Below are 23,968 nucleotides of genomic sequence, written 5' to 3' on the forward strand. Positions count from 1 at the left end.
GGTTTTCATCCCTTTGCTTTCCCTCAAGTCCCCCTATCAAATACATGTCCAGAACACCCTATACCCCTCCCCACTACCGCCTCTCTCTCCACCATCCTCCATTCTCTCTCTCTCTCCGCTACACCCCCCTTCCTTCTCTCACCCCCCCCCACCACCCTATTGGTATCCCGTCAGCGAAGCGACGGGTTGTATTTAGTCTAGAAGCCAAAATCTGTAGCTAGCCTAGAAAATAGGTTCGCTGCTGATTTCATGTTAGAATGGTGCAACTGTTGTTTTTGAAGAGTCTAGGCATGACCAAGTCTAGTTCCACTTGTTGCCAAGTCTGCATCTGAATATTATGGCCGCCATGACAGTAATCAAAATGGCCACCATCAGATTTAGTCTTTTTCTTACTGCAAATTGTACTAGCCAGAAATTTGTCATGATTGTGAAATACTATGTAATCTGACACGAGGAACACTATTTTGTGCTTTATTTTTGTACTGGATCACAACTTTTCACATAATTGACAACTTAAAGACGAAATTGAAAATGCACATACGAGCAACAAATGTGAAAAAGAAAATGTTTAGCACTATTGATGGAGATGGGTTTACAGTCAGTCAAAGGTTATTTCAACAGCTGTCAGATTCTTTCTAACACAAAATTACGTTGCTTTGCAGAAGAGAAAAGTGTTGTGAGAACACCCAAGTACAATTTTCAGAGCTATTGATCGGCTTGTACACTGAACGGGTTCCTACAAAGGGCTTTGCATCCACATGCTTTCGTGCAAGGCAGTCCATTCCGTGTACATTTGCACCGTCGAGTTGAGCATGACCCACGGCATTTGCATGTCGTCAGTTCTACACAGTAAGCAGTAATAGGCTGTGCAGTCATGAGTCGCGGCTGAAATGTCTCGTTGCCATCTTTGACGACCTGTTCCCACCCACAGTTCTCAGGTGCAGGTAGATGTGGTTCAGATTCCAAGGCTCTTCTCCACACAAAAGTCTGGTAGTGCGCTCGCTTGATGTGTAGAATCAGAGCATCGCGAGTTGGAGGCAGATTCTCAATAGCTTTGGTCAGACTGAGAAACAGATCACATCTTACTTGCTGAATTGAGTTATCTTGGCCATGAGGGTCATAAAGCCTGCAGACAAATGACTCAGCATCTGCAATCACACTCTCATCAGGAATTTCCTCTTTGCCTAGGTTATTCAACAGGTGGGAGTTGTTTTGAAAGACAGCCCATGCAGAGCGCTTCGCAATTCCAGCAAACTGGCTTGTGCTGTCTGAACCTGTCACTGCATGAAATGCCAGAAGTGACTCCCTCTGCGAATCTGGGATATTGATGGAGTCAATGGGAATGTAGTGTTGCTTTTTGGGTGTCCCTGCATTCATCCAGAGAAAGGGACTGAGATGCGGCTGATAGGCAACAAGGAGAATGAGGACATCAGTGTCCCAGCTAACAACAACAGTTTGCATGTACCCCTGTTCATATGCTTCCTTGGCATGGAGAAGAATGCGAGTATCAGCCTCTTCGTGCTCAAGAGATGACAAGTGTGAGACATCTCTCCCTGACGACGTCCACACTTTTGCAGGATCTGTGAAGCCTCCATTCAGTACCAGCTCCTGTTCGTGATTCTGGAACTTGTTTGCTAACTCTGTGCATAGAAAATTTGCTAAGCTAGCTTTGTTTTCATCGAGGCAGATGAGTGTATTCCATTGCCCCATGGACTGGCTTCTTGTTTGCACGTCTCTTCTGATTGCTTTCTTGCCCCGTATCCTCTGACTTCGAGCTGTTGATTTGATCGTTTTCTTCCTATACTGATCAAAGGCAAGATCAACCCTGGAGCAATAGTTGGAAAAAACATGACTAATATGATCTGCAACAGAATCTGCCCATTCACCAAGCGTTTTAGCATTCATCCTGTTCCCGAGTGCCTGGATCAGTGCCATGCCATCGATGATAGTGCGTGTAGCATGTAGCCTGGTGAAGAGCAAGGCCAAGGCCCAGGTGTTTGGGGGTCAGTTTTTTGCCTCCTGAAGCCACATGAATAATGTCTTGGCAGATGCTCAGAACTTTGTTCTTGGTATCTGTCTCATCCGCTTCTTCATTGTCCATCTTGTCAGTGCTGTCACCACCACAAAGAAGCTTTACAAGCATGTACAGGGTTTCAGGTACAATTCGCTCTGCATTTTCTGTGTTCAGTCCACCGATAATGCTATGCCCTGGAGAGTGTTTTACGTCACTGTAAATCTTTATGCCCACTCTGAAGATCCAGCTAAGGATTTCGTTCTCATGATGAGGCAGACTGCACTGGGCCAATTCATCTTCTTCAGAACTTTCACCTTCTTCAGATAAATCATTCACGGCGGTTCTCATGGCAAACTTTGTCACAGTTGAGGATGCAACTATGAGGGGTTTTGTGACATCCAATGGCTGCACGAATGTCACCTTGTCACTACCAAAGTGAACCTCCACTTTCTGCTTGAAATTGTAGCTTTTGTAGGCTCCAGCCTCAATTCCAAAATCATTCAATAACAGCATGCTGTAGTGTTCCTAGATGTTTTTCAGGGTAAACACATGTCCCTTCTGCAGCTCTTTCTCAAGCTGGTTCATCACATTTCTGAAACAGATGCTTTCAGGGGACTGGTTTTTCTCTCCACTCTCCTTTTTATACTTTCTGCGAAAAGAAACATAACACTTGAGGTGATATTTACCTTCAGCTGCCATCAAGTCTGAAACACCTGCAAACCTGTGACGCATGGTGGGGTCAAATTGGGCCAAACTAAGCATCCTGGATGATGTGTGATCAAATTCAACATTTGTCAGGACACCAGCTTTTCCAGGCATGTCAGTCTGGCAGAAAGCGCATTTTGACCAATCCATAGCGCTGTGCGCGGATCTTAGTGACTTTGGGACATGGTATTTCTCTGAGGAACCTGATGTTGTGGGTATCTCTTCTGCGTAAGTCACAGATTGTGGCTGAATCCTTGACTTCAGTCTGTCTATTTTTTGTGCGTGAGTAAAGTCACTATAGCAGAATTTGTGCCATTGAATCTTTTTGACGTGCTCCGGTACAGAATATTTTCTGATTCTTGAGAATGAGTCAACATATTTAGCGTCATTATATTTCTCTCTTTCTTTGCAACATTCAGCTACAGTTTTCACACCAACGATTGTAGTCTTTCGAAGTGGCGTTGACTTGCTAGTTTTTGAACTGTCCTGGCAAATAAAGCATTTATTCCAGTCTACATGCTCTTCTTCTTCTCGATCCCTTGAACCCCCTGTGAGAAATCTTGCGGCTTTCATTTTTCAGTTAGTCCCGGTTAACAGAAAAACACACAGTTATGTAGTTTAGGTTCATTTTATAGCAAAGTTGTAAAATTCATTGATTGTGGTTTGTATAATCAGACATTCTAATTCGAGCCTGAACATTTCTTTAAAAATAATATAGTGAAAAACAAGTCATATTATTTTTAGAAAATGGATGGAGCAATGTTTTTTTCGAAACTCCCATCAGCTCAGGCATGCTCAAAAACATGGAAATCGACCCTAATTTTGTAATTTCATGTCAATTTGCGGCTGAAATATGACGAAAAGTGTATTTAATGGCCACCATTTTGTAAACTGTCATGGCGGCCATACTATCCATATCCAGAGTTGGCAACAAGTTGATTCACGTTTCTGTGTGTCTGGACAGTCAATTTACACCTGTTGCACTATTCTAACACGGAATCAGCAGGGTTGTACACTATTCTGCATTGGGCCTCCTGACTAATTTGCTAGTATTTAATATAGTGGGATCACTTTTCTAGCTGTAGATTATCATTCTTTAGAAGCAGGTTCTGGCAGTGTACAGTACTTGAAAAGGCTGTATGGGAAGTGTGGATGCATGATATTACGTTGCCCCAATAAATTGTATAGGGCCGTTTCTATTTCTTCTCAAATTCCAGCGGCAATCACATCCCTCATTCCACTCCTATCCTTCTACCTCCACTCCGAGAAAAAAAATACTCATGTGTCTACCTTGTTCAAGAGCTTTCCAATGAGGTATCCATCTACCTTTATACGTTTGGCAGCTTTGGTGGCAACTCTGGAATTAACTTGCACACAACTTCAATTTATAATGGGGGAGATATCATTCGTAAAAATATGGAATCTTGGTGTTCTCTTTTGACATGATTTGTGAGTACTGTATCTTGTTCATATAAAATTTTGAACACCCCAAATAATCTAAACCTTTCAGCACAGAATAAAGCCGAGCTTATCGTTTTTGTCTCCAACAGATGTACACTGCACTAATTTCCCTTCATGCCCTCACAATGGTGGCAGTACATATCCTGGACTGTCTTGGAGACACGAATGACAGTAAGTGTTTCAATTTCTCTGCTTTTGTTTTCTCTGCTGTTTTCTCAAGCAAAAGTTTTTTTTTTGCTGCAGTTCAAATGCATAGGTTTCATTGTCATAAAATGCATCACACCTTTTTTTCTTGCCCTCTGAATATGGACTTCTCCATGGGACATTCTGCAAAACATCTTTGGTTACGAGGCTTTCACTGTTGTATAATTAGTTTGTTCTGCATGTTGCATTTGTTTCTCCTCATTGCTCTCTCTACCAGCCCTGAAATGTAAGGCGGTGAGAAAATAACCTGAACTGGTGCATCAGTGTCAGGAGATGTTGAGGAAATACATAGAACTACTCTTTTCGGAAACAAAGGAGTGCTTACACCAGTCCTTCGATGATAAAACATACCAATGACCTGATTATCTATTACTTTCACTTTCATGACGCCAATGCCAATCGCTTATAGCCAATGGCGGCCGCACTCGCCCACCAAACGGACAAACCGAGTCGCAGATTTCGGATCAACGCGGGTGTATCTTTAATCACACCACAGCCGAGTCAATACTCTACCCGCGCTACAGGGTCCGATTGCCAAATGGTCGATGTACCTAATTATCGCGCGGGCAGACTACCGAGAGACTGTACCTCAACGGGGCCTGCTTGGAAACGAGCCGCTTAAGCAGCTCGCTCCGTTTTGTGATAACCGAGCGGGGTATTATCGCGAAGCCCCGTTGGACCCGATTCTTTTATCGGCTATTAAAAAGCCAGCTATATTCCGAAGTTAATGATGGCAGTTCAATTAAGGGAAGAGGACGCAACGAGCAGGTGAACATTTACACAAGGACATTTATTACACACATGTAAGCAGTCATGCAGTCATGTATGCAACCAATGCACGTATGCAAGCAATGCAATTAATGCAACGGGGGTAAGGGACAGGACGCGAGTAACAAAAAGAACTACAACCGTCTATTTATTATGTACACAAGTAGGGTGAATATACTGGTTCTAGCTCACTTTTCCCCATGTAAATGAATGGGGGATTTTCAGCGATTCCCTTTTTTTTTCCCTAAAAATAAACCCCCTTTTTATCCGTTTTTCCCTGCTGTGCAGGGGTTTGGCTTTTTGTGAGGCAATGTTTTATGGCCGGATGCCCTTCCTGGACGCCTCTTACAACACAGGGATATGGTACACCTATTCTAACCGGGGCATACACCGGGACCAGTACACTGGCACTCATTTCGCCGACCTCGGAAGGATGACAGGCTGAGTCAACCCCCTGGTGTTAATTCAGCAGCTGAGCGGGATTCGAACTCGGGACACTGGGATCCCAAGCCGCCACCCTAACCATTAAGCCAACACCAGGCTTTGTATATATATAACCAGGCTATCCAAGGTATATTTATTTGTCTCCCCTTTTAACCTGGAGGTTGATCAGCTGACTCATTGAACCTATAAAGATTTGTTCATTCTCAAATTCCTTCAATAGTTTAATTTTCTTTGCACAATAATCCCCATCTCAAATATTGACAAACAAAACATTTGAATCTTTATAGTTTTTAAGATACCCCTTTTGTGCCATTACGAAATGATAAACTTCTCTTAATGCTCTTGTTTGACCACCTCCTGAGCCACATATCATTTTGAGATTATAGTAAATTGTTTTTTCATTGTTCAATTGATAACCATCAAAGTTTTCAGTCCATTCAAGGATATTCATTTTTTTCTTTACATCCTCTAACTTACTAGTTTTTAAATTGATTCGCTTATTTGTTTTATTTACCTTTGTTTTAGTTATTTTTTCAATAAGACTTATTTGATATTTTTCACATTCATTATGTTTTCCATTTATATACCAAGACTGAGATTTTCTCCACTCTTTAGTTTGATTAATACTTGGTTTAACCATTTATATATTGCGAAAAAATGCGGCGGTAGCCCTTAAAAAACCCTAACCCATCTTCCCATCGTTAAAACACAATCAATTCTATTCACTCTATCATACAATATCCATATGGAACACAATCTATTCCATTATCTAAAATAAATCTCTTATCATCAAAGGCTCCTAATGTCTTTTTATTTACTTCTTCACTATATATGTTATGTTTATAACTTCTTATTGTATTCATTTTCCTATATTCTTCTTTCTTATTCATCAAACAATTATAATAATTTCTAAAAGTTATTGATTTCTTCATTACATATTTCTTTATTCCCTTTAACCTCTTATCAATCTGATCACCATACTTATAAGCATATGCCTTTGCTCTCAATCCAATAAACTCACTCATTACTTTTCCACCCAACTCATCCTTAAACTTACCAATAACCTTTTCATTCTTTTTGGAAAATAACTCACTCTTCTTACTGAAATTACTTGTATCATATACTCCAATATTTTTCTTCATATCTTCATAAACATCATCAGTTTTTATATCTAGGATAAAACTATCAGTGTCCATGTACAACAATGAAACATTTTCACCATACTCTTTCTTTAAGTCATTATACAAATAATCATACATCAATATCTTTGATAAATCAAGAACTGCTGTTCCAATATAAATTGGTTTATCCATTACAATACTTTCCTTTTTCATATGAATTGCAGAAAAGTTCTCTGAAAAAACCTCTTCTCTCTCAAAACTTGGTTTATTTATCAATCTCGAAGCTTCTTTCCAAGATGTTGCGAATCTAATGTTTTGCCTGTTTCTAACATTTTCCATAGTCTTTCCAAATACAGCATTATTCATTAATTTATAAAAGTCCCCTTCAAATTTTACTTTTGTATTTGCTCTCATATCTGTATTGAATTGAATATACTTTTTCACCCAAGGACTTTGTTTAAATTTTAAAACTCTATGAATTTTAGCTACTCTCAATCCTTCTCTCAAAAACTGTTTTAAGCTTCTCTGATGCAAAACATATCCCTCTTTATCATAGAATGTTGTTAATAACTTTTCTGTTGATTTACCTTTAATATTAAAACTTTTATGATAATCACTTAACCATTCTTTCTTTGGGGTTTCTTTCTCACATGCAAAAGGAAGATCTTTATGCTTATTATGAAGATCACTCGGGTACCTCAAATCAACTTCAAAATAATAACCTTCTTCTTCGTCATTCAATTCCTCTTGAGAAGAAATAACAATATTCATCAAAGCCTTTTCATAATCCTTTTCTTCCACCCACTCTAATTTACCATAAGGCAGAGATTGAGACATTGCCCATCCATACAAATTATTAGCATCAAAATACATCAAATAATTACTATCTTTTTCACTATCATAATTTGGAAGATATTTATTATTTGCTTTAGCATATCTTTTTGAACATACTTGTGATATTCCACCTTTCTTGGACTTCTCAATCATCAAAAGCATATCAACATCACTGATTAAATCTATATCTTGTTTTGTCATTTTCAACATTGCACTCCAAGCTAAACCAGGAGCTGTGAAATAGTGGGCAGGGTCTAATCCATAACAATTTTTATTATGACAGAGTGATCTAAAAGCTTCAAACACATCAGCTAACAATAAAACATTTGTTTTTAGATATAAATCATGATATTCTCCAAGGTTCTTTATCTTAAATAATTTCCATATTTCTTGTGCGTGTTTATATTCCTTATCACTTATCTCTTCTTCATAAAGGTTATTATAGAAACTTTCTTTTGATGGAAGTTGTGTTTCTTTAAATCTCATAAATGAATCCATATAATCATAAGGATAAATTCCCTTACTTGTAAGAATTTTCTCTTTACTTTGAATTTCATTCCTTGTTTGAATTTCCTCTCTCGTAAGAATTCCTTCTTTAATCAGAATTTCATCTTTAATCAGAATTTCCTCTTTAGTTAGAATTTCATTCATTGTTCGAATTTTCTTTATAATTAGAATTTCATCTTCAGTTAGAATTTCTTCATTAATTTCCTCATTAATTAGAATTTCCTCTTTACTTTGAATTCTCTCTTTAATCTGAATTTCCTCTTTAGTGAGAATTTCCTTTTTTGGAAAGAATGAATCAAGATTTGGAAAAGAGTCCGTGGAGCTTAGATTTGATGCGAGGTAGGCTAGTGGTGTTCCCATAAACTTGTAAGAATCAAGAAACCGAATACGAGTTATAGGTTTTGTGAATATCATTTTTGTAAATGAAATATACTTTTGACTTGTGTTTGTTATGGCAGAAATATTTCCTAGTGTTTTTGAAAGTTCATTTATAAATAGATGTGTATCATAGTTGGCGCTGTTGTGAAGAAAGACTGGAATAAAAGAAGGTAATTTATAATTAAGATTACAACAGGAATGAGCGGGACCTCTATATTTACCAGTAAGATGACAATGATCCCTAACTTTAGACTCCTTAATTTCCCCCCCACAAATATGACATATTGTTCTTTCTAAATTCTAATTTTTCTTCTTTGGTTAATTTCATCGGTTCATTTGTTTCTTTCATTAATTTAGTGAGTCTTATACAATCCTTTTCTAATCGTTTTACAAACTCTTGTGAAGCTTTTTTTCCACGATAATGTTCAAGTTTGTTATACTTTTCTCCAACAGATGATTTGATATAATAACAGAAACCACAAGGAATATGTTTTTGATATTTATTTGTATATGATTCTTTTGGATTAGGAGAAGTAGTATTTATCTTTTTAAGGATACATTCAAAATCAGCGTATATCACAAATGGGTGCATGATAGATTTATTATAATCTTCAAAAGAAATCTTTTCACCAGGTTTAGGCATTGTAATTACAGCTGATTTATGATTACTACAATATTTTGAATGTTGTTCTAATCGTTCTTTTGTATGAAATGAATTAAGACATCGCTTCCAAGGATATATTTTGTTTGCTGTTCTGAATACCTGAGAAGAGATTAATCTTGATAAATTATTGATGTATGTGTAATGTGAATTCTTTCCAACACTAAAATATAAAAGATCAATGTGTGTTTCTTCATTTTTATAGTTGTTTGAAATTTTTAATATTTGAACTTTGTTTGTATCCGTTAATCCATATACATTAATAGAAAGATTATTATTCTTTTTCTCAAATTTAGGAATATCTATTCGTGGCATTGGGAATTTAAAATCTTTAATGTCCAAGGTATTCTCATATTTCATATATTGTTTTACTCTTTCTGAATTACATTTTGGTGGATGAAAGTGAGCAAGAACAGACCAGAGAAAACATTTATTATCATTGTTCTTAATATTAACAACTGCCTTCTTTAGTTTTATTTCTTTTGGTAATTCAATATAAGAAGAAGCTTTAAGAGGGTTTGATTTTAGAATGTGTATATCTAAAAAGATGATTTTTTTAATATTGAATCCACTTCCTACCACTGTATTATCAACATCCTCCTCTTCTCTTGATAGTTCTTCATAAACCCCACTATTCAAAAAATCTTGAAATGATGTTATAAAATGAGGATCTGTTCTCATATAAGGAGTATGTTCTTCATCTTGTCTTTTCATATTCATTTTCACTCCCATATAAAACTTTAAAGTTTTCATTTCTTTTAATGTCTTTTTAATAAATTTTTCAACATCGGGTTTCACTATTTCAATTGATTCAGCTATTGATGATGGACCGGGTTCTCCAAATTGAAAAATCCTTATTTTTATATGCCCTTTAAATGCCCCATCAGTGTTTTCAATATAATAGTCTCCCTTTACTTTAAACTCATTTTTCTTGTGTTTTTGTGATTGAAGATGTTTATTATAACTACTCTTCAAAACTTCCTTTGAACAGATATCACAATGTTTTCTTTCCAACTCAAGAGGAGATATTTGATGAAACAGATTAAATGTGTGTTTGTTGGTTCGGAGGTGTTTTCTATAATGTTTATATTTGTGATTACAAACATCGCAGTATGTTGTATTCACCATATTTATATAATAAATCTTTGCTTAAACTAAAATTTTCTTGATGAAAATTTCGTTTATTTTACAGGTGAATCTGTGCTTAAAACCATTTTATCCTCCAACTTTTTCACTTAATAAATACAATGTTTCAAGACACAAAAGACAAGTTTCAATCAATCTCTTCATTTGTTAAAGATACTGAGAAATATGTCAAGGATGTAAAATTGAACAAAGATAAATATAACAACTATTGGATAAAAACTATTATGGTAAATAATATGAGTTCTTCAATTTCCTTCAGTGGAAGGGCTTTTAGTATACCTGGTAGAACATCAATTAAAGTATCTCTAACAAAAGTTTCTCCTCTCCTTCTAGTAATATATTCAAAACTAGAAAAAGCAATGAAACAAGAAAAAGTATCAAAAAACAAAAACCTTATGGATGAAGCTTTAGAAAGAAAAGATAAGACCATCTGTAATATGCAAGGAGAAATTTGTATTTTTTTCAACAACCCTAAAGATGTAAATCCTGATGAAATAAAGGATGTTAATATATCAGGTGAAATGACATTTCGTTCAATAGTAATTAACGATCATTTTAAAATTACCTTTAATATAAAAAATGTTGTCATTGAATCTGATAATGAAAAAAAGTATATCGATATCGATGGTAATATACAACTGAAAGTATAGATGAATTTAAGTTTAAGTAAAGTTTTACTTTATAAATATGCTGGACTTTCCTGATTCTCCATATGACAAATTTGAGAATTGTCCTGCGTGTGAAAGACGGGGATTAAACACAGAGTCAAAAGCCTATAAACAATGTATATTCTGTGATTATCTTCTAATTAATGATAATAAAAAATATAAAAAGGAAAATAATTCTTTTAGATTTACACCAAAAATGAATTACTTTACAAGATTGATTAGAGAAATGAATGTAAAGTATGAGGGTGATAAAACACCTTTCCTTACAAGGGAAGAAACTGAACGTATAAGAGAAATGTTCAAAGGATTGTTGTTATATATTATTCATGGATGTAATTTTCAGGGAAATCTCAACACAAGATATTGTATAAATAAAATAATGGATTATCTTGAAATTAAACCTGAACTGAGGATAAAATATAGAGTTTCTAAAAAAGCCAATAATAAATTAAATAACCTGTTTTCCAAATATATAAATGAATGATTTTTTACCTATTTGGGAAAATAAGATAAAATTTAACAACCATAAAAATCTCCCAAATTCATTAAGATGTCTCATAGTTGGTTCAAGTGGATGTGGAAAAACCTGCTTACTTTTAAAAATGCTCCTCACTGCCAACTTTTTAGATTATGATAATTTAATAATTTTCACAAAGTCGAGTTTTCAACCAGAGTATCAACTACTCTCACAAGGTTTTAATGCTGGTCTTCAAAAAGAAGATATAATCGGTTTATTTAAACGTCAAAAAAACCTAAATGATTATAACATTGAAGATATAATTCAACTATTTTGTGATACACAGAGATGTAAAAAGAAATCAAATCCTATAACTTGTATTCTTAGTGATAATACGGATGATATACCGTCTCCCCAAGATTTGGATAAATCAAAAAAGAACCTCGTTATCTTTGATGATTGTGTTAATGAGAGAAACCAAACGGTAATGGACAGCTACTACACAAGAGGGAGACATTCTTCTTGTAATTGTATTTATCTTAGTCAATCGTACTTTCAACTTCCTCGTCGTTCCATCAGAAACAATGCTAATACTTTTATTTTATTCAAGTTAAATTCAATAGATATCAATAATTTTTGGAGAGATAATTGTTCTACATTATGTAGTAAAAAGAAATTTGAGGATTACATGAAGCACAAGACTGAAAAATATAAATATATTGTTGTGAAACAAGATGAGATATTAAGGGATATATTTTTTGTTTGATAAACAATTACATATATAAATGACAACTATTATTATAAATCTTGTGGGTAAATCTGCTTCTGGAAAAAACTTTCATAAATCAAGAGAATATTGTAAATTTACTTAAAAAACACCCCGTGATACGCATTGTATCAACAACAACTAGAGCAATAAGACCTGGAGAAGTAAAAGGTGAAGATTATCACTATATTTCAGTGGAGGAACATATGCGATTGAGGAATGAAGGACAAATATTTGAGGAGGTTTCTCTTGGTACAACAAAATATTCACATTGCAAGAGTGAGTTAAGGAAACTAAAATCTGGTGGTCTTGGGATATTAGAAACTAATCCAGAAGGAACGAGACAAATTATTAAATATCTGAGCGGAGTGAAGATTTTATCATTCGGTTTTGATGTTGATGAAGAAACTCAACGCAAACGTATGAAAAGCAGAGATGCAAGTATTAGTGAAGAAGAAATTACAACTCGCATTAATGTTAATAAAGAATTTGATGAAATATTTAAAGAAAAGGATTTATTTGAACACATCGACTTGAATGATGAAGAAAAGGAAAATTTCCCTGTTGATCTTTGCAATTCATTAAATGATATTTTACAATAAATAAATGGATGCAAAAGAAAGAGCAAGAAGATTTAAGGAACATCAAGAGTTGGTTTCAAAAGTTGTAAAACAACAGGAAGACATAAAGAAGAAACGCAGACAGAAACTAACGGGCGAAGAAGCATTTGAAAGAAAACAAGAGAAATTTTTTAAACCACTTTTAAAAACTTCCCAAGAAAAAATGAAAGATGTTTCCACAGTTCCCACAGTAGAATATACTGCTAAAAAACTTCAAATGTTAAAAGATTTCAGTCAAATGACGGAGGAAGAATTAGAGCATATTGGAGAATTAGAATATCATGATGAAGAATTATTTCAACAACTGGAAGAGATTAATCAACCCCCTGATTATATTGTGAATGCTGTTCAAAACAATGAATATTCAGCGGATTCAAAAACCAAAGCAGGACTCATTCCAACAGAACAACCAGCAATATTTCATCTTCTTCAAGAAAAGGTATTGATATTTAATGATGAATTAAGGTTCTTGGGTTCTGCTCAACCACCTGTTAAACTAACTCCGAGATTAATGTTTCTTCTCACAAAAGATGGAAGACAAGGTTCAACTGTGAGGGATGAATCAAAGTATATTGATAAACCATTGGATATGGAAAATAATGATGATAGAGTATATATTGATCTGCTGAACACTCTAAATTATAAGGTTATTCTTTCTGGTAAAATAGGAAGAATGAGAAGGAGAAACACATTATTCAGGCTTTAAGTATCCTTGGTTCAGGTGTTAGTTTTCTTTCAAATGACCCATCGCAATTAGTTAATAGACTGTTGTTGTTGTTAGGTAGTAAGAAGGCTGGAAATAACAATTGTTTTAATGAAGCATCAGCCATTTTAGACCAGTTGATGAACATGAAAATAATTAATAAATCTCAATATAAAGACATTTTATCTCATATTAAATAAGATGAGAAGCACAATCCTTAGTTTCAATTTCACAACAAGTGACCACACATCTTCATTCCCATACCCACTACAACTTGACACAACAAAAGAATATGAGGCATCTTTATTATCCATGGAAACTTATAATACCTTATTTAATATAACCGAGAAAAATGACAAGTTTAGTTATAATCCGGGAAGTGGATACAAAACGATAACAGTCTCACCCGGAGCATATGAGATTTCTCAAATATCTTCCGAAATTGCTCGTCTTATGAAAGAACAGGGTGATGAACCAAAAATATTGTTATAAACATTCAAAAACATACTTCAAAATCAACGATTAAAGTTAAAAATAACTACAAGGTTGATTTCACAATTGATAATTCATTTAGAGAGTTATTGGGTTTCTCCTCAAAAAATATTGAAACGAATGGGACGTTTTACAGTGATAATGTCATTCAAATATCCTCAGGAATAAATTCGGTGTTAATTCACTGTGATTTGATTGATGGTGCTTATAATGATGGAAAAAAAACAGATACAATATTTTCATTCAGCGCATACTCAACCCCAATTGGTTATAAATTCAATATGGAACCCAAAAATTTGGTTTATCTACCTGTGTCAGGAAAAACCATACACAGAGTAAATTTTAGGATAACCGACCAAGATAATCGTGTGATTTCTTTTAATGGAGAAGTTATATCCATCAGAATTCACCTACGTGAAGTTTTCCAATAAATAAATACGATGGCTTTTGTGAGGAAACATGAGTTGGGAAAATATAAAATAATTACAGGGGATGGGATGTTCCTTTCCCCATACTACAAGGGTGAAGGTATGTATCTTGGTAGAGGTTACTATAAACCTAAGAGACAAAGGGGTGTTGGACATCAATTTAGAGGAGATGGGATAATTGATACTCTCATGTGTATTGGTTCAACTATTCTTAAACATAAAGATCTAATTGGTTCAACTGCTTCTGCTGTGGGAAATGTAGCAGGTGCTGTAAAGAGTATAAAAGATGCTCAGAAGGAATCTCATAAATTACAAGCAATAAAAGAAATTAAGAAAGACAAAACTCAGTTGTCCCCCCAAGAACGACAGAAAATAATTCAAATACTTGGATCAGGGTTTCAAAAGTTTTAACATCTTTTTTCCTAAATAAATACAAGTATGGAAGCAATTGATAGTATCTATGATTTGGATGATACTATTATTATCTCAAACTCCACTAAAAAAGAAGATTACTTCAAGGTAAATGCAATAACTGGAACAGACTGGAATACGAATGGTACAAAAAGTTTTGAAATAAATAATCAACAAACCTATTTGAATCTCTCCGAAAGTTTCTTGTTGTGTAAATTTAAATTCACTAAAGCTGGGAATAACACAAACGCTACACTTGTAAATGATTTCTTCTGGAAAATGTTTGATAGTGTGCGTTTGTATATTGGAACACAAGAAGTTGAAGCGGTTGATTATGTCTCTGCTGTATCTGAAATGATAAAATTTACACTCTATACATTCAGTGATAGAATGGGAAAGGGGTCTGTCGAAGGTTTTATTCCTGATATGTCAACGGGAACAAACACAGACCCTGGATATATTCAAAGGAAAGGAGCGTATAATGATGATACAAAAGCAGAAAATAGTTTTACTGTGGCGGTTCCTCTTAAAGGTATATTTGGATTTTGTGATCATGATAAAGTTCTGTTTTCTTCTTCTTCTTCTTCTTTCGGCTGCTCCCGTTAGGGGTCGCCACAGCGGATCACCCGTATGATCCGCATAGTGATTTGGCACATGTTTTACGCCGGATGCCCTTCCTGATGCAACCCTGGTCGCCTCTTACGACACAGGGATAATCATGATAAAGTTCTGTATGGTCTTAAAATTAGATTTCAACTACAAAGGAATGATAATGAAAATCGATTGCTTTTTGGTGTTGCTAGTGCTTTTGGTGATCAGAATAAATTTGTAATTGAGGAAATGAGTTGGTATATCAGTGAATATACTCCTAATCTTAAAACAGAAGAGATGTTGAATCGAAGACTTAACTCAAAGAAACCACTCAGTGTATCATACCTCAAAAGAAGATGTCAACACGTTAAACTCAATCAAACTACTTACACGTGGAATTTGGGTGTTCTGGAAGGAAAGCCACGATATCTGTGGATCATTTTTAAAAAGCCAGATGGTGATACTGCGACTGATAAGAATAATGCATTGAGTGATAATGCTAAGGTGAAACAACTTCGCTTTTCTCTAGATGGAACATTTTATCCACGAGATAGATTGGAAATTAATTGGGAAATAAATGATTTTGCTGAAGCATACAAGTCTTACCAAAAGGTGTGTGAAAGTAATGGAAATAAAGAACCTATTTTGGATATGACAGCATTTAAAAGTTTGTATACAATCTATGCGTTTGACCTGAGCGCGCAAAAGGAAACTATAAAGTCTAATCGAGTGGATACTTCCCTATACATTGAAAGAGGAGAGAGTGAAGAAGTTGATACATATTGTTTGCTTTTGGAAGAAACAGAATTGCAGATTAATACAGATAATGGTGTGATGATTAGTCTCACATCATTTTTTGTTAAATAAATGAGTGGCAAAGTACCAACTGGGGTATATGTTAATCAAATCAATCTTCATAAACTATCATCTTGTGTTCAAAATCAAAAGCCTTGTATGATTAACGTTAATACAATTCAGAGAAAAGGAGCAGTAAGAATTGATGTTTTGCTCACAAGAGAACAGGTTAAAATCTTGAATGACACTGGCTCACTTAAAATTAAAATGACAAAACCAATGTTGAAAAAATATTCAATAAGAGAGATGAGTGGAGGATTTCTCCCATTTCTAATTCCTTTATTTGCTGGTTTAAGTGCGGTTGGAGCATTGACGGGTGGTATTTCAACAGCGGTGAAAACTGCCAACGAAAGGAAGGCTCAACTCCAGGCTCAAAAAGAATTGGAAAGACATAACAAAGAGTTGGAGAAACAAATTAGTGGAAGTGGCATAATTGTAGATTTTGCTGAAAAACTTGAAGGTCTGCCTGATAAAGTGAGATTGCTAGTTGGAGATATGCTTTCTTCTATAGCACAAGCAGGTGTAAAATTAACGAAAAGAGGTAATGGATTATATCTTTCTAAGAAATAAATGAGCATTGATGAGTGGTTGGAAAAATTTGGAAAGAATACAACATCAAATTTACAACTTGTCAAATATTGTAAGAAATTAAAAATTCATAATGTGGTTATTTGTATGAGAGATGAATGAACAAATGTGCCTAAACATACAAAGAATATTATTATGAACTTAGAAGATAATAATGGGAACGGTTCTCATTGGGTTTGTATTTTTAATAGTCAAGACAAATATTATTTTGATAGTTTTGGTCTTCCACCACCTGTTGAAGTCATAAAATTCTTACAGAATGGTGTTTATCAAACATTTCAAGTCCAAGAATTAAATTCCAAGTGCTGTGGCCAATTATGTCTATATGTGTTATTTCAACTCAACAAAAATAAAAAATTTTATGATATTATTTTTAATCTAATATAAATGACTTATGTTGGTAAAGATGGTTCTATCTTTGGTGTATCTCAAGAACTGGATATTGATTTATCAAATTATTACACAAAGGCACAGGCTGAACGACATAAATATAATATAACCAAAAATATTTACATGAAAAATGCTTATAAATTAAAAAATTATCCAAGCCCGATTGACGCGAATGACTTGGTGAGATTAAGCGATTTATCACAATATATATCCTTAAATAAAACGGCCGTGTATTCCAAAGATACAGAAGTGTTGATATTATCTCCAGGTCATACAGAATTCACAGTTCGAATTAAAATATATTTTTATAAAGAAGGGCGTATCATTTGTATGAGAATAGAACAATGGGGGTATGATATGAATGATTTAGGGTATAATTGGTCATTTAAAATTAACCTCGAAGACCTGGAACAATTAAATCAGTCTCGTAAGGAAGAATATTATCCACTTGGTATCGAGAATGAGTTTTGTGGGTCCACGATTATTAAACAACAAATAAAAGAATTTAATAAGGGTAAATATAATAATGGTTTTGCCCTTGTTTATCTCATGAAAACAGAAAAAAACAGGATTATATATAATAAGTAAGGAAATACAAAATGATTTAACTATGGGAAGATGGGGAGGTGTTTCGTGCCATAATATTATTCTAACATATATTTCTAATACAAAAATGACAGCAAGAAGGCTTCAAGAAAATTATCATTTCTGTGTCCAAGCATACCTTCAAGAAAAGGGTATTCGGTATTTTAATAAATATGTTCTACAACATAAGAATGAGGTATTTTCAATAAAAGATTGGTATTATGCTGATGTTGATAAACCGACAACTTTAGATTTAATGAAAATGTTAAATAATGAAAAAATTATAAAGTTAAGAAAAGGTGAGGCTCTTTTAGAAATTCAAAAGAAATTTTATTGGTTTCCTGTTGTAAAAAAATTATTTTGGATGCAGGAATAACAAGAAATCCTGATGAATATATGTATGATATTCTATGGGGTGTAAGCGATTCAAGGATAATAAGGGATGAGGAAGGAGTTGAAGAAGAGAGGGAAGAGGAGGAAAAGGAGAAGAGAGAGAAGGAGGAGAGGGAGAAGAAAGAGAAGGAGGAAAAAGAGAAGAGAGAGAAGGAGGAAAGAGAGAAGAGAGAGAAGAGAGAGAGGGAGGAAAGAGAGAAGAGAGAGAGGGAGGAGAGGGAGGAAAGAGCAAGACAAAATAAATATCAAAATATGGAAACCAATGAGATTCAAAAAAGATTGGTGGTATTACAGAAAATAACTCAACCCGCCGAGGAGGAAAACAAAGAATTGACAAGTCTATGTGCAATACTTTCGACAAGACTATTGTCATCGACAAGCTATTCATTTTAATTCAAGTTTTTTCTTAAATAAATGGAGGAGAGAGTGAAGGCATTTCTAAGGATTCTTTATGTTTTAAAAATTAAGATCCAAATGTGCATGTTGGAAACTAAAAAGGTTTTTGCACTCTGCAGGAATTTTTCACATAAATAAATGAGTTATTGTCTCAAATGTAAAAAGAAAACTAATACTAAAAATATTTCATATATTAAAAGTAAAAATAACAGGGTTATACAAAAAGGTATATGTTCGGTGTGTGGTTCAAAAAAAAATCAATTTATCTCCAAACACAAACTCGGAGGAGATATACAAAAGTTTTTATCAGGAAGTAAACTTACAACTACTGGAATACCAGGGGAATTACATCTTCCAGGGTATTCTTTCTGTGGTCCAGGTACAAACTTGGATAAAAGATTAGATGAGGCAGACAATCCTAAATCCTGGAGTCAGCCTATCAATAGAGTTGATGAAGTGTGCATGAGACACGATATTGATTATGGGAATACCACAACGTTGGAAGAAAAGCATGAAGCCGATAGAGAAATGTTGCATAATTTGTCTCTGATACAAAATCCAACCTTGAGAGAAAAAGTTGATCGGTTCATTGTGAAGAAGATGATCAGTGCTAAATTGAAACTTGGGCTTGGAAATTCAAAAAACTTATAGGCTCTAATGATGCCATTAAGACTGAAGAGCAATTAGCTGATGAATTACATAAACCAATATTCACAAAGTTTCAGAGAAGGAAAGTTTATTCCAAGGAAGTTGATTATATCTGGTCTGCTGATTTGATTGAACTCAATAATGATAAGGGGTACAAGTATGCTTTAACCGTTATTGATTTGAGGAGTAGATATGTGTGGGTTGTCCCTTTAAAAAACAAAACAGGTAATACTCTTATGTTAGCTTTTCAACAGATATTTAATAAAAGTAAGAGAAAACCTAAAAAATTGTGGACTGATGAGGGTAGAGAGTTTTATAACAAGACATTTATGAATTTTCTAAAAAATAACAGTATTACATTATACAGTACCTTTAATGAAGGGAAGGCAGTTGTTGTTGAACGTTTTAATCGTACCTTAAAAGAGAGACTATATAAAAAATTCACACAACTCGGTTCACAACAATGGTCATCTTTTATCAGGATATTGTGGATAAGTATAATGACACGATTCACACGGCAACAAATATGAAACCATCAGAAACATTTACAAAATTAAAATATGAAAAAGAGATTAATGTCAGAAAACCTAAGTTCAAAGTTGGTGATATCGTAAGAATATATAGGTGGAAATCCCATTTTGAAAAGGGTTTTACTGAACGATGGACAAAATAACTTTTTTAAATTGTTGATGTAATAGATACGGTTCCTTGGACTTATAAAATATATGATTTGGAAGGGGAAGAGATTTTAGGTTCATTTTATTCACAGGAATTACAAAAGACAAAGATAAATTGAAATTTTTTGACTCCGCCCCTTTTTAACTCCACCCACACAAACCCCGCCCACACAAGCCCCGCCCACACAAACCCCACACAAACCCCACGACACACCCCTCACAAGCTCCAATATATTGAAATTTTTTGACTCCGCCCCTTTTCGACTCCACCCACACAAACCCCACCACACACAAACCCCACACAAACCCCACACAAGCTCCACACAAGCTCCACACAAGCTCCACACAAGCTCCACACACACACAAGCTCCACCCATATTCATCATATTCACATAATTAGTGATTAGTTAATTAGTTCCCCACACACAACATGTTTATTTAATTAAAAAATTATCCACCCATCCACACAAGCTCCACTCATCCACCCATCCACCCATCTCTCCACCCATCCATTGATCCACACAAACCTCATCCACATTCGCCCCTCCCACATAAGCTCCACCCACATAAACCCCTGCCCACATAAACCCTGCCCACATAAACCCCTCCCACATAAGCCCTGTCTACACAAGCTCCACACAAAAACTCCACACACATAAACCCTGTCCACATAAACCCCTCCCACACAAGCTCCACCCACATAAACCCCGCCCACACACACCCCGCCCACACAAGCCCCACCGAAGCCCCGCCCACACAAGCCCCACCGAAGCCCCGCCCACACAAGCCCCACCAAAGCCCCGCCCACACAAGCTCCACCCACATAAACCCCTCCCACACAACCCCCGCCCACACAAGCCCCCACCCACACAAGCCCCACCGAAGCCCCGCCCACACAAGCCCCTCCCACACAAGCCCCACCCCCCTCATCCCCCCTGTGCGCCCCCCACCTTTGACCCACCACCTCCCTCATCCCACCCCCCACCCTTCCCCACACACACACATGGGGAGGGGAGGGATGGGATGAGGGGGTGATGGGTCATTGGGGGGGCGCACCTACCCTCCCTTCATGTCTTGATTCTTTTTTTGTAAATCAGAATCAAGTAATTGTATACAAAACAAATATAATTTATTAATATTGAAAATATTAAATATTCATTTGCGAGAATGTATAATCTTTCCCAGCAATCTTCTCCAGATGTCTTGTGATTTCGAAACTCAGACACCATATTCTGTTTTGAAACAAAAAGTGGATAATAATTAGGTTTTATAAAGATAATTACATGGTAATATGAGTAAGCCTCGTTGACCACTGAATTAACACACCAGGAGCCTGTCATCCTTTCAAGGTCAATAAAATGAATTCCAGTGTACTGACAAAACCACATCCAAACTAATGATGCAACCAACATTAGACGACATTCTAAAGAGAGAGTGATATTAATAATAATTCAGAAACATTTACCTCCAGAAAATCATGTGTTGTACAAGATTGCTTCAACAGCTGATGTTGTGTGATAGTGCTGAAAAAAAAAAAAAATAATAAGTCAAGGGTATAGATGAAGAGACAGACAGAGAGAGATACAAACAGACAGGGAAAGCAACACACACACACACACACACACACACACACACACACACACACACACACACACACACACACACACACACACACACACACACACACACACACACGCACACGCACACACACATAGACACACATAGACACACACACACACACGTGTCTCACCATTGGTTTAATTCATTCGAGATCAGAGACCAGTCATTATAAATCATTGATCTCTTCAATAAGAGCAGAGAGAGGTAGGTAGAAAGACAGACACACACACACACACACACACACACACACACACACACACACACACACACACACACACACACACGTGTCTCACCATTGGTTTAATTCCTTCGAGATGATAGGACGTGATAAGACTTCGTACCACTCATTATAAATGTCTTTCAATTCTCTTCTAAAATCATTGATCTCTTCAATAAGAGTATTAATTTCATGCACCACGTCGTGATACGTAAACTCAATTTCTTGCAATGACCTGTCAGGGAAAAAATATATATATATATATATATATATCAGAATTATCATGATTTAATTAATAATCATTTGCTTCATCGTTCAAAGAGAAAACCATACACAAACTTACCAACTCTGTAGTGAGCTTTTGTCTTCATCGGAAGAAAGATCGCCCATGTCTCAGTTGTAAAAATGAAAATCCCGTCTGACAGAAACTTTGTCTGGTGAATCACTTATAAGGCAACGACGAGGAAATTACCTAAGCATTGGGTGCGGCCACAGGAAATGACAGCTTAGAAAATAACTGGGCGATTGTATGAATCATTTACAAAACATACTTAAAATGGTTTTGATTCAAATGTTTTCAGTTCGTGTTCTGAGATAAAATATAAACACGAGACCTTGTCTCACAGAATAGTTCCTATTTTTTCACAGCATGACTGTCTAAAACCACTTCCTCATTCACACAGCACGACCGTGTCAAAAAACACTTCCTCATTTTCACGGCATGAACTGAAAACATTTGAAACAATTTACTATAATCTCAAAATGATATGTGGCTCAGGAGGTGGCCAAACAAGAGCATTAAGAGAAGTTTATCATTTCGTAATGGCACAAAAGGGGTATCTTAAAAAATATAAAGATTCAAATGTTTTGTTTGTCAATATTTTAGATGGGGATTATTGTGCAAAGAAAATTAAACTATTGAAGGAATTTGAGAATGAACAAATCTTTATAGGTTCAATGAGTGAGCTGATCAACCTCCAGGTTAAAAGGGGAGACAAATAAATATACCTTGGGATAGCCTGGTTATATATATATATATATATATATATACAAAGCCTGGTGTTGGCTTAGTGGTTAGGGTGGCGGCTTGGGATCCCAGTGTCCCGAGTTCGAATCCCGCTCAGCTGCTGAATTAACACCAGGGGGTTGACTCAGCCTGTCATCCTTCCGAGGTCGGCGAAATGAGTGCCAGTGTACTGGTCCCGGTGTATGCCCCGGTTAGAATAGGTGTACCATATCCCTGTGTTGTAAGAGGCGTCCAGGAAGGGCATCCGGCCATAAAACATTGCCTCACAAAAAGCCAAACCCCTGCACAGCAGGGAAAAACGGATAAAAAGAGGGTTTATTTTTAGGGGAAAAAAAAGGGAATCGCTGAAAATCCCCCATTCATTTACATGGGGAAAAGTGAGCTAGAACCAGTATATTCACCCTACTTACACACATGCACTTAACAGTTCTACTTAAAGACATGGCGCCACAACGTTCATGCAAAGAAAACCCTGGAAAGAAAAGGCAAGAACTGGGCCTCGTGAGCCTTTAAAAGTTCACGGAGCTGTGAAGACCGAAAAAGCTCTGAGAGGCAGCGCTGGTTACCTGCCGCCTTCGTGGCGACTCGCTGGGTGCTCCTCGGCGTGCCGTCCACACGGTAGCTGGCGTGACCGCAGCGCGGCCCAGGCCTCGTCGTGCGGCGTGATCGATTGTGCCTAGTCGACAATGCCTCAGAGGAACGAACGGGCTTTTGCTCTCTCAGAGTCGATGCTCTCTTAAGAGCCCGTCCGTTCCTCAGTGTCGTTTGGACTGTACCGGGGCCCGATCACTTCGGACCGTTATGCCGCTGGTTGGCTACTCCTCTCCGGCCTCTCCCCAGCGATCCACAGTTCAGCTCGGCATGGCAGGCTGCGCTCCAGGCTCCCGTCTCCTCCGCTCTCTCCTACTCCTCACCGACTGCAGACTCCAGACTCCAGGCTGACCCAGCTCCCAACGCGACTCCACACAACTGCCCGCCTGGCGTTTCTGCGCGCCCTTATATTGGGCCGTGAGGCGAGGTTTTGATCTCCGATTTCTCACCTCTGTCCCCCTGCTGGCTCCGCCCCTTTCGATCTTTTGATCTGATTTTGACGCGAAGCTCGGAGAGAGCGGACGTGGCAGAAATCATCAGCCACACGCGGATATTGTGGAAATCACCGGCCCCCATCCTAACAGAGAACCCCTGCGTCTGTC

General features: G+C 36.4%; 1 protein-coding gene across 4 annotated transcripts in view; it reads left to right on the forward strand.

Annotated features, from left to right (window-relative positions):
* The window catches only part of LOC147017779 (palmitoyltransferase ZDHHC3-like), a 146,971-nt gene that overhangs the window by 74,492 nt on the left and 48,511 nt on the right, over window positions 1-23,968 (forward strand). For all 4 annotated transcript variants that reach the window (XM_085847686.1, XM_085847688.1, XM_085847689.1 and 1 more), the window contains one exon: window positions 4,270-4,351. In XM_085847686.1, coding sequence (XP_085703812.1) covers window positions 4,270-4,351 — 82 coding nt within the window. The remainder of the gene's footprint in view (window positions 1-4,269; window positions 4,352-23,968) is intronic.

Source organism: Eptatretus burgeri, chromosome 11, assembly GCF_056783735.1.
Source record: "Eptatretus burgeri isolate ZD-2024b chromosome 11, Ebu_testis_v1, whole genome shotgun sequence".
NCBI classification, from domain to species: Eukaryota; Metazoa; Chordata; class Myxini; order Myxiniformes; family Myxinidae; genus Eptatretus; species Eptatretus burgeri.